The following is a 12,612-nucleotide window of genomic DNA, read 5'->3' as shown; positions in this document are numbered from 1 at the left end:
GGAACCAGCACACGCTCCCGGGCCCCAGCCTTGGCGCACACACGGATGGGCCATACACAGTGCTCGGCGGCGCGTCACCGCTTCTCGGCGCAGGAAGAAGGCCCATCCCGCGGCTCCAAAACAGCAAAACGTTTAAAGCCTCAATTACTAATGTACATCAGCAATTACTCCAAATCTTTTAAATCAAACTAAGAACACATGAACGTGAGGTTTGATCCTCAACCATACCTAATTCAGAGGTGGCAATTTCAGGAATAGTGATCCTCACCATGGAGCCATTACTCAGTTCCTAGGGAGAAGATGGAAACAAATAAGGGCAAGTGAATAGAATCTGTTTATTCTAAATCTCTGGATGTCTAAAAAATAGCTGATGCTTAGCAAGACTGTTTGCCTGTCAAAGAAAAATGCAATAAAATAAACAAAAAATAAGTAGTATTTTCAAACAGAACTGAATACTTTGAAATTTCAGACACAACAAATGTGCTTATTTGTAAAACATTAACAAAAACTCTTATCTTTAAACAAAGTGGCTAATTTTCATATAGACACTGAGTCACCATCACCAAAAGTCTCACTTATAACAACAAAAAAATTGTCTATATTAAAATTGAACTGAATGAACAAGCTTTGTTTCCAATACACTTTTTAATAATATAAAAACTTTAGAAAAAAGTGGGATGAAACTACTTTAAAGAAAAATAGGGCAAAAATATGATGTATTACAAGTGCTTTTAAAAAACCACATGGAATATTTGTTTGCACTTTTCAGACAAAACTCTGCATTCTGACAAACTTTACATGACAGCCATAATTCTTGGAAAGCTATTCTACCTTTTAAAAATAAATGTGCACACTTACTAGCGTTACCCTGTTACGGACAGGGTCTCTTATAGAATGAATGTAAGTCCCAAGCTGTTGGAAAGTACAATCCTCAGTATAGAGAGAATCATGAAGCTTTGAAGAATCCCTCAGTTCTGGAACTGGGGACACCAGAACCTGTACAGGGTCATAAATACAACACGTGAAGCATTTTTGAGAAATTAGGATGAAGAAATTACATGTCTTTTTTGCATATGGTCTAACAATTATACACAATGATTTTACACCATTCTGTTATAAGTATGACTAAGTAGCCTTTCCCAAGGTCCCCACCAAGAGCAGCTATAAAAAGTCAATAAAAACAGGACATCTAATCAATGGCACTGGGGAGTTGTGGAGATAACCTGGACTTGAGGGGCCAAGATCAAGAGAGAAAGGAATCAAAAGTAAGTGGCCCCACAGTTTAATACCACTTGGGATCTAATACCACTTGGCCTATCTTTAATCCCAAGATAAACCCATCTGAAACACAAATCCTAACATTCTTAACTGCAAGCTCTAAAACCTACAATGTCCTACTGACTGCATTCAGAATGAAAAACCTTTTTATCCTTTATTCTTTAAGAGCATGTCAGGTGGAGTGTAAATACTAGCTCTACCACTTATGAGCTGTATGTTTTCAGATAAGTAACCTCCTTGTATCTCCATGTACACATTTGTAAAACAAGGATTAATATTTTCCTAATAAAGCTGTTTTAAGGGACTAAAGGAGTTAATACACATATAATGCTTGGAACAGTATCTAGTACATAGATAATACTAGAATATCCCACCCCTTGCCCTGCCTTACCCAACAGACCACATGGATTTTTAAAAGTATTCATTCATTCCACAGACCTGTTGAGTCTTAACTTGTATGCCAAGAGGTGGAGGTACAATTATATGTTAGCAATGTTCTGCACTGACCTGCCTCCACGCCCACGCCCATGGGATTCCTCTTTACCCGAATGCCCCCTTCCACCTGCAAATATTCTATTTGTCCTCCAGGTCCAAACCAAGTCAGACACATCTCTCAGAGTTCCCTGTGCTACAAAGTAGGTTCTCATTAGTTATCTTTTAAAAATACGGGACGTTTCACGAATTTGTGTGTTATCCTTGAGCAGGGCCCATGCTAATCTTCTCTATATCATTTCAATTTTAGTATATTGATGCCGAAGCGAGCATTAAATTATGATTTCTTAAAACAGACAGTACATCTGATTCACACAAGTAAATTGTGAGATCCCTAGATGAAAAAGAATGCATCCCTCTCCTCACTGCAGCATCCTCGAAAAGCACCTCACACATCACAAGGGAAATCACTGCACATTTACCGAATCATTTGTGTTTGAAAATATTCATATTCTACAAGCATTAGCTAAACTTCCAATTTTACAGTTTTTAAAACAGAAAAAAAGTTAACCATGGAAAAAGCTAGTATTTGACCCAACTTTTCTAAAACACTATCAATTTTTGACAACACCTACTCCCCTTCTCACCTCATCCAGGGATCCAAGCAGCTTACTCAGAGGGTTAGCAGTAGTAACGCCGTCAAGCGGGGTGCTGGGCCGAGGCATCGTGTTGGACATGGTCAGGGAGGGAGCTGGCAGCCCAGGAATAAAAACCTTCCCCACCTGAAAGAAATGTAAAAATATGGGGAAAAAATATTAGCTTTCATGTATCATGTTCTTGAATGAAACATTAAGGCATGTAAGCATGTATTTCTTTTGCTATTTCAAAGTTTATGCTCACCACACACAACTAAAAACAGGGAGAATTAAAATTTTAATCACGTATCAAATTCCACCATCCAACTACATACAAACATCTTGACATAATTCTCTTAGTCTGATTCCTTCTTTTCATTACTAAGAACTTTTTGAAGGCAGGAAACAGGGGATATGTTAATACAGTTAAGACATTAAACAAAATGCAAGTATACCACACACTTTTCCACCTTATTGGAGGTAAAGGCAGCAGGCACATTAAGCTTTCAGAGATTATAAACATCAGTCTTATTAAATTGCCTGCCAGAGAGAAAAAAGTGTCATTTATGTCTTGGGGCCAAAGATATTAAGCTGAAGTGACACTCAAGAAATTAAACCCAACCTAGTCCAAACTGTGCTCTCCAGCTTGCAATCCATCACAAACTCTCAGACACTTCTTCCTCAGGAAACCAGACATAAACTTCTCACTGACCTTCAAAGAGTGAGTCAGCAATCACGCTAATCACTCTTTCTTTTAACCACCCGTACGATTCTCAGAAAAACAACACAGAAGTTCACGTCCACACAGTCTGAAAACTTTTTTTTTAATTTATTTTTAACTGGTGGCTAACTGCTTTACACTGTTGTGTTTGTTTCTGTCATACACTGTGAATCAGCCATAAATATACAAATGTTCCCCCCTCTTGAACTCTCTCCCAACCCCCTGAAAACTCTTGATAAGACTAAAAGGATATTCAGAACTAAAGTTGAATTTTAACAATATACATATTTATGTATATGTACATAAATATACTATCTGAATACACTACCTGAAAACTGATAAAATTACATAAGTTGTCCAATAAAATCCTTAGGAATAAAAAATAAAAATGACAGTCAGAACTAGCATGTGGAGGTTTTTAAAAAAAAAAAAACATCAGCAACCACCCCTCCAGATCATAAAAATATGGAATAAGCACATTCTATGCTATTACTCCCACTAACTACCACCACCACAACAGGATCTGCATGAATGTGTGATACAACTAGCTAAGGGCTGTAGAAGGTGAGGAACGCTGACAGGCTGGGGGCCTGAGAACCAGGAATGAAGTATGAACCCCCTACCTTTCTGTTTTCATTTCTCTACCTCTCTACTTGAGCTGCCCTGGTGGCTCAGATGGTAAAGCGTCTGCCTGCAATGTGGGAAACCTGGGTTCGATCCCTGGGTTGGGTAGATTTCCTGGAGAAGGAAACGGCAACCCACTCCAGTACTCTTGCCTAGAGAATCCCACGGACGGAGGAGCCCGATCCCTGGGTTGGGAAGATCTCCTGGAGAAGGAAACGGCAACCTACTCCAGTACTCTTGCCTGGAGAATCCCACGGATGGAGGAGCCTGGTAGGCTACAGTCCACGGGGTTGCAAAGAGTCGGACACGACTGAGAGACAAAACCAGGCCTTGCACTCTTGAGGGGCCTGCAACCCAGAAATGCTCTCAGGCACAGAACAAAAGAGAGCCCACGAATACCCTGCTCTTTTTGCCAAAACTTGGTCAGGAAGAGTGGCCAAGCAGGGAACAACCACATTCGCCACATCTGCCCCACTTCAGTCAAATACACAAAACTAGCCACAGCCCTGGTGCTGGCCCCATCCAGACCTGTGGATGGAGATGAGGGGCAGGGATCCACCATCCCACCTACGGGGACGAGGCAGCACTCTGCCCCGGCACAAAGCCAGGAGGCCAGGCCTATCCTCTCTGAGCCTCTGCTCTGCAGTAACCAGGCAGAATGGCCTCCCCGCCAATGGCTCTGCAGCTGCAGAGACTGCAGACCCTGCTCTCACGCCAGGCATATGCCCCTCACACCTCCCCACACTGCAGCAATGGTCAAGGGGGAGGAGCCTGGCTCTCATCCTTACTCTGTAGGAATAAGCTGGCCTACCTCTTCCCACCCTTCCTCCACAGACTACGGGTGGAGCACTCCATTCCAGCCCCACCCTGCAATAACTAGGCAGTAGGGAGTGAGGAGAGGGATGGGGAGGAAGGAAATAGAGAAAAGGACTTTCTAAATAAGTGCATGAAATCCTGGGCGGGCCTCTCAGTGACCCCTGTGTGACTGACAAAGACACAGTGAAACATCTGAGAACTAAACACCATTTAGTTCTCAAACTGGCCTCGAGGTAGGGTGGAAGTTCAAGCACACCACAATTTCATCATGGGAGCAGACCCCCAAAAAAAGACCCAATCAGGAAAGGAGTAGCTTAACAAGCTAGAGAACTTTTAGACAATAATCAATCTACCCCAGACAAACACGGAGGAAAAATACAACCGCCTGTGAACAAAGGCCAGGTGGGAGGCTGGACCTCCATTCTCACCTGGCTCTAATGAGGCACTGATTTGGGGAAAAAAAATAGTACTTTGGATTAGCAATAATGTAATGAAGACTGGGGCTTCCCAGGTGGGAAGCTAGTGGTAAAGAACCCACCTGCCAATGCAAGAGACGTAAGAGACGCAGGTTTGATCCCTGGGTCGGGAAGATCCCTGGAGAAGGAAATGGCAACTCACTCCAGTGTTCTTGTCTGGAGAATCCCATGTACAGAGGGGCCTGGCAAGCTGTGCTCCATAGGATCGCAAAGAGTCGGACATGACTGAAGCACTAACACTAAAGAAGCTTTGAGAATTCACACACTGCTGGAGGCAAGGAGTACAACCTTGCAACCTTGACACAACCTACACTTTGGAAAACAATATGGCATCCCCGGGCTAAGTTGAATATGCATATATTCTAAAGACTAGGAGATACATGTTTTTTAAAAACCCTTTTAAGCATTGTTTATCAGAAGAAACAGCGGACACAACAAAACAATCCTCATGGCTGGTAAAGTTCTGGTGTACTTATGCAGCAACTGAAAACTGTGTAAGAGTTAGTCAACAACAGCTTTGTGTCTACAAAATATATCTAAAAATATTCAATAATATGATATTGAGCAAAATAGTCAAGTCAGAGAAGAGTATACGGTATGTTTCATTTATATGAAAATTCATATACAAAGAAACAACTTATTCTTTAGTGATATAATTGCAAAAAGTAGGAACAAAAAACCCGGGACTGATTTATGGCAAGAAAAGACACTGTCTACCTCTGGGGGATGAGGATGACAGGGGAGAGAACACCAGGAGACTAAAACTATGGGCAACATCCTATTTCCTAACCTGGGTAGAGGGCATATGAATGTTCACTTCATTATTCTTCAAATTGTGTGTATTTAAGTGTCATACTTTACACGTGTAAAATTTACATCGTTCTGTATATAAATTTCACAACTGTTTAAAAAGAGACAGCCAACATACTATATAATATACATTTAACGTAATGCAACTTTACTAAAGCTCTGAAAGTTAACAAACCTGACCATACATTAATTTTAAAACTACAATCTTTATAAAACTTCAGTTAACCTTTTCTCCTTTTATTAAAAAATAATTTATCTACATTCATTGATGCTACCGCAACTACACTGTGTTCATAATGCCAATCCATCTAATGACCATGAGACCTAGACCTCCAAGTTGCTGTTGCTTAATTGCTAAGTCATGTCCAACTCCTCTGCAACCCCATGGACTAAAGCCCACCAGGATCCTCTGTTCATGGGATTTCCCAGGCAAGAATACTGGAATGGGTTGCCATTTCCTTCTCTGGGGATCTTCCCGACCTGGGGATCAAACTTGCATCTCCTGCATTGGCAGGCTGGTTCTTCATCACCACCAGGGAAGTACTCCAAATAAGGTTCAACCTAAACCCAAGGGTTCATTTTCAACTCTTATAGAAATGTGCCAAATTCCAGTCATGAGGTAACAAATTTTGAATACCAACTAACACTAAAAAATAACAATTAAAGAAGCAGTCCTACTGACAGCCTGGGGTGCTATGTGTTACTTACCCGCACCACCCCTGTATACAGCACCAGGTTTCCACTGCTTTCCAGGACCAGCATAGTGTCTATCTTCTTGAAAAAAAAAAAAAAGCAAAAAAATTTTTTTTCCAATTGTGCAAATTATAAAGTATAAAGAGTTTCAACTTCTCAAGAAATATGCCTGCATTTACCTCCACTGGCGCTGCATCCTTTGCCTGGATGTTGGTGACAGAGCCGAAGATGAGCTGCGTTTTATCATTACTCTCTTGAAACTTTACACATCTAAACATTCAAATTAAAAAACAAATACACTATTGATACATGCAACAAATCTGTACTTATACTTAATTCAAGGGTATTAGGCTGACTGTTAAACGCCCATTTCAGAAGGTTACTTACTGTTGGGTTCCATATATAACACCTTCAATGACAAATGACAAAATTACAGAGACAGAACAGATTAGTGGCTGCCAGGGACTGGGGACAGTGGGAGGCGGGTGTGATGGGCATGCTTAGCCACTCAGTCGTGTCCAACTCTTTTGCAACCCCATGGACTGTAGCCCGCCAGGCTCCTCTGTCCACATGATTTTCCAGGCAAGAACACTGGAGTGAGTTATGATTTCCTCCTTCAGGGGATCTTTCCGACCCAGGGATCGAGCCTCTGTCTCCTGCATCTCCTGTGGCAAACGGGTTTCTTACCAGTGAGCCACCTGGGAAGTCCAGGGTGTGGAGTATGTGACTCTAAAGGGTAGCTAGCATGAGGGAGATCTGCGAGGTGATAAAGAAGTTCAGAATTTCGACTGTGGTGTCTACACACAGCGACACGTGAGAAAACGTCACTGAACCACACGCACACGAGCACATGTAAAGCTGACGGCTTGAACAAGGTCTGTGCCCTGTACTGCTGTCAGTTTCCTTGCTTGGGTAACGCACTGTGGTTGTGTAAGATGTTACCTCTGGGGACAAGTACTACATTACAACTTCCTATGACCTGTAATAATTTCAAAATTAAAGGGTCACTACATTGGCAAATATATGAATACATATTTCACCTAAGAAGATAAACAAATGGCTAATAAGTGCATGAGAAGATGCTCAACATCTTAAGTCATCAGGGAAATGCAAATTAAAACCACTTCAAACACACCAGAATGGCTACAATCAAAGAAAATAACAATATCAAATGTTGTCAAGGATGAAAAATTGGAACACTCAAAAATTGCTGGGGGGAATGTAAAATGGTGCAGTTTAGTTGGAAAACAAATTTGGCAATTTAAAAGCTGCCAATGAGTCCTCTTTCCAGCATCTTTCCGTGCTGCCAGAACGGTGCACATGAGTGTCCTGGCTGAAGCTCTCAAGAGTATCAACAATGCCGAAAAGAGAGGCAAACGCCAGGTCCTTATTAGGCCATGCTCCAGAGTCATCGTCAGGTTTCTAACTGTGATGATGAAGCATGGCTATATTGGCGAATTTGAAATCATTGATGATCACAGGGCTGGGAAAACTGCTGTGAACCTCACAGGCAGGCTAAGTAAGTGTGGAATGATCAGCCCCAGATTTGATGTGCAACTCAAAGATCTAGAAAATGGCCGAATAACCTGCTCCCATCCCATCAGTTTGGTTTCGTTGTACTGACAACCTCAACTGGAATCATGGACCATGAGGAAGCAACGAAAACACACAGGAGGGAAAATCCTTGGATTCCTTCTCTAGGGATGTAATACATACAAATAAAATGCCTCAGAGGACAAAAAAAAAAGCTGAAAATGAATTTATCATTTGACCCACTCCTAGCTATCTACCTATCTATGAACATGAATCACATATGTCCACACAAAGATTCTGGCTCCAGTGATCATAGTGCCGTAACTCACAACGGTCAAGAGCAGAAACAAACCAAATGTCCATCAACCAATGAACAAAATGTGGTACTACACAGTAAGAGGAATAAAATGTTTATACATGTTACAACACGGGGGGTCCTAAAAAACATGCCAAGAGAAAGAAGGTTGCAGACACAAAAAACTATCTATTGTATGATTCTATTTATATAAAATATCCAGAAAAGGCAAATTTGCAGGGGCAGAAAGCCTATATTCTGGTGGTCTGAGGTCGGGAATGGGAACACAGACTGACTAAAGTCAAGCACAAAAGATCTTTCAAAAGTGATAGAGGAAGTTTTAAAACTGGATTGTGGTGATGTTGCACAATTGTAAATTTACTAAAAATCATTTAATTATACACTTAAAACATGTTAACTTCATGGTATATAAATTATTTCAATAAAGTTATTATGCAAAAAAAAAAAAAAAAGAGAGAGAGAAAGAGAAAAAAGAAAAGAAAGAACAGCCCTAGAGATAGAAGCACAGGTTCAACTCCTGGGTCAGGAAGATTCCCTGGAGAAGGAAACTGCAACCCACTTCAGTATTAACTGGAGAATTCCATGGACAGAGTATCCTGACGGGCAACAGTCCATAGAGTCATAAAGAGTCAGACACAACTGAGCGACTAAGCACTAAACACAAATGTATTTACACTGATTAAATGAGAAACATAAACACACTTACCGTAACTGGAGCTCAGACTCTACTAAATAGCACAAGAACTTCTGCCCACATAGGTCAGATGTAATAAAGACTTTGGAGGCCTGTGAATTTTTCTTCCTGTAATAGATATATTAATAAAGAAAATGGTGGCACTGGCTTAAAAATCTACCTCAGATATTAATAAAAAGTCTTTGAAAATACAAGAAATACTAATTGGGCCAAGCAATAACTTTGAAGACACAAAAGCACTTCTAAAAACTGAACTTCATCATCTCTAAGATTCCTCTCAGCTCTGATTCTGAGTCCACTACATAGCTTTTTGGGGGAAAATTACAATAAACGTAATCATTACCTTTTTAATTCTACACTATGCTAGTTGCCTACAGCCAAAGTAATGCAAACTTGAATTCCTATCTCTTACAAGGTTTAAGGGGTCAGACTTTTTATAACATGACTTCTCCAATCTATCCTTACTCTCTAAGATTAGGTTCCACTTTACCTCTCTTTTTTTTAAACCATACCCCAAACTTCTCTATTCTCTGCAAAAGTTTCTTTGCAGAGCGGTGCAGAGGACTAGAACTGTAAAATAAGCATCTGCAATATATCCAACTTAGCAATAAGGTATTTAAGGAGAAATGACTTTTTTTTTCTTTTAGTGGCAGTATTTTCTTTCCATTTACTTATTTTTTTAAATTTGGGGCCATACAATGCAGCACATAGGATCTCAGTTCCCTGATCAGGGATTGAACCTGTGACCCCAACCCCCACCCCACATTGGCAGCATGCAGTTAACCACTGGATCACCAGGGAAGTCCCCAAACAAATGATTTTTAAATACAGGGAATTTTTGTTATATACAAGGAACAAAAATGGAACCTACTTCAAGCCTGTACTCACATCTTCACTTTGCTCCAAGTGTCACTGACCTGCTGGCCTAAGAGCACGGGTGTGGCCTCCATCTCACGGGAGCCCCAGTGCGGCCTATTTGATAATCATCACCTTCTTTCTCCCCAGGGCCAGTCTCTGCTCCTGAGCGCCTGTCTGGTTCCTTGTTCCATCAATCACTTCCTCTTCCCTGTATTTTCAATGCTCTCCTGCTCTGGGTGTGTAATCTTTGCAGCCTACTCTCTCACTTTAAAATGAGTCTTTAAATACACAGATGTACTAAAACATCAGATTATATGCAGGACTTACTAGTCGCTTAGCTGACTGTAAAAATGGTAGTGTGGTTCGGTAAAAAAAGCGTCCTTACTTTCTAGAGAAACACACTGAGGAATTTAGGGGCAAAGAGGAAGATGAATTTTCTCTAACATAGTTTAGGAAAAATGAAACCCTCCCTGGACCCTGAGGTGCCTCCAGCTAGTTTTGGACCCTCATTCCCACTCAAAGGACTCTGTGGACAGTCTGTGTATCCATGCTCACCCCTCCAGTCCCCACTGACTTTTTCCACCCCATCCCACTACACCCTACCCCACGCAAGGTGCTCTGGACAAAGTTACCGGGGAACTCACTGCCAGCAGGTACCGCCTCTGAGCCCACCCTCACTGCCACACTTCACCGGCATCTGACGACACTGACACCTTCGTCTCAAGCCTCCTTTCTCATGTTCCATGATTGTCCTGCTGCTTCCCCTCCCCAAGACCTCCCTTGCTCTGTCTGTCTGCAGCAACCTTATCTCTTTTCACCAACCTCCTCCCCAAACGTTAAGTTCCCAGGACTTCAGTCCCTAGCCCTTTTTGATTCTACACAGCCTGGTTTTAACTATTCAGAGGTCACAGACTGGGAATCTAATGAATGTTAAATCCTCTCCTAAAGAAAAGGCCTAGACACCACCCGTACCTTTGATTACTATCTTTGATCCCAGAGGGTTACCAGAACCCCTGTTCATCCACAGGCCCTCCAGAACCCCAGGAACTCAACCTCTACACACTCTATAAACTCCAATCCACCTGCCTTGCCTCAGTCCCCACTGTTAAGTGACTGCTCCTCCCCCTGTCCTTATGACTCACACATAAAGCACCTCCTTACAGCTTTCATGAGACAGAACAGCCCCAACGGCTCTCTCTCTCTACCTCCTCTTTTGCAGCCCTTTCCCCTTCTCCTACATAAACAAATTGACAGTATTTTTAATTCCTGGAACATACCACACATTCACACTTCCTAACTTTTCTCCTGATCCCCTCTAACGACTGTGCCTTCTCCACTTACCCACCCAGAAAATACCCAGCTGTCTTTTCAAAGTCCTGTCTGCAGATGTGCAGTGCCACCACCCCCCAGATGTCTCTTTTTGAGGACAGGGACAGTGCCCTGCTTGCTGATAAACCACAGCCACTAACACACACACTGGCACTGACTGAATGAAGGATTAAAGAGAACATAAAAGGAGGAAGGTCGTGTAGAACGGAGGTCTGAGTGGTGTTTCACAGAACAGCTGATACTCAACTAACAAATACAAAACTTCAGAAAAATGCTATAAAACCCCAAGTTGCCTAAACTACACAAATTAACTGTTTTTCCCTAAAACAGCAAACACTTCAAACGGGAGAGATTACTACTACAAAGTTAAGGAAGAAACAGCAAATGACAAAAGAATATTTTTATGATCATCTTAATATCACTAATATTCTCTACTGAAACTTAGGTAGCCTTTAATATATATTTCTATGCATTTTTGTTAAGTATTTGTAACTGCTTATAGAAAGAAGCTTTACACAGAATATCAAGTGTTTTCTAAAACTTTTAGCATCATTTTTCTCTCAATATAAAAATATATCCTCCAAACCTCAGGCGAGTAATCGTTTCTGTCCATAAGTGGTCGATACAAAGCTCAGGAACAATGGGCTCTGTTTCTGGCGCAAGAAAGGAGCCATTAGAATTACTACTTGGAGAATGAGAAAAACTGTGTCTCTTTGGAGACTGATTATGGCTTGAAAGGTTGAACCTTTGCACCCCTGAAAAAGAGTACACTCCTAAGGCAGGGGAATGAGCACGACTGCAAAACAAACAGAAAAGAGGGCACCATAATTAATAACACAGGCTGACACAACACACTTTCCAATAAAGCTTTCCAAACTCTATGTATTCATGCAAATATTCAAGGCAGAAACCCAGTCAGAAATACAATTAAAAAAAAAAAAAACCAGCTACTTAAATGGTTTAACATGCTTTATTATATTCTAAAGATTTAGAACTCCTGCTGGAATAATTCTTTTTTTAACTGAAAATCAGTTCATCTTCTGCCTCAGAAAAGGAATCGCTTATTCAAAAAAGTCTGAACTATGTTCTTAGGTACTCAGACATATACATATGAACAAAACCCAGATTATATAGATACTAATAAAAACAAAAGCTAAAGCAAACTAAGACAAAAGAAAACAGTACCAAAATATCTCAGGAATTAATATTCACCAAACTGCTGCCAAGCAGTGGTAAGTAACAATTTGGCACTCTTAACAACAAGAATTGGCAGCTTCTACACATGACTCGCTGGCAAGGCAACACAGTAGGCCTGGAATCTTGGTAAAAATAGCTCAATGGGCATACTCCTTTTTTTTCTAAAAGGTACTCAGAAGCTGTCAAGAGAAATTTTAAAT

At 41.1% G+C, this 12,612-nt stretch overlaps 1 protein-coding gene and 1 non-coding gene across 6 annotated transcripts in view; both read right to left on the bottom strand.

Moving 5' to 3' along the window:
- Nucleotides 1–12,612, bottom strand: part of ANAPC1 (anaphase promoting complex subunit 1) — a 100,469-nt gene that overhangs the window by 75,437 nt on the left and 12,420 nt on the right. For 4 of the 5 annotated variants that reach the window (XM_061431427.1, XM_061431426.1, XM_061431430.1 and 1 more), the window contains exons 10-16: nt 11,802–12,011; nt 9,041–9,136; nt 6,665–6,755; nt 6,501–6,566; nt 2,358–2,492; nt 859–996; nt 229–289 (exon numbers count right to left, since the gene is read on the bottom strand). In XM_061431427.1, coding sequence (XP_061287411.1) covers nt 229–289; nt 859–996; nt 2,358–2,492; nt 6,501–6,566; nt 6,665–6,755; nt 9,041–9,136; nt 11,802–12,011 — 797 coding nt within the window. The remainder of the gene's footprint in view (nt 1–228; nt 290–858; nt 997–2,357; nt 2,493–6,500; nt 6,567–6,664; nt 6,756–9,040; nt 9,137–11,801; nt 12,012–12,612) is intronic. The other variant, XM_061431429.1, reaches the window with a different exon arrangement.
- Nucleotides 1,938–2,045, bottom strand: LOC133257930 (U6 spliceosomal RNA). Its single transcript, XR_009739777.1, has one exon. It is a non-coding gene; the product is annotated as a U6 spliceosomal RNA (small nuclear RNA).

The sequence above is a fragment of the Bos javanicus genome, chromosome 11 (assembly GCF_032452875.1).
Source record: "Bos javanicus breed banteng chromosome 11, ARS-OSU_banteng_1.0, whole genome shotgun sequence".
NCBI lineage: Eukaryota > Metazoa > Chordata > Mammalia > Artiodactyla > Bovidae > Bos > Bos javanicus.
Note: the sequence above shows the minus strand (reverse complement) of the source record. Positions and strands in the feature narration are given on the sequence as shown.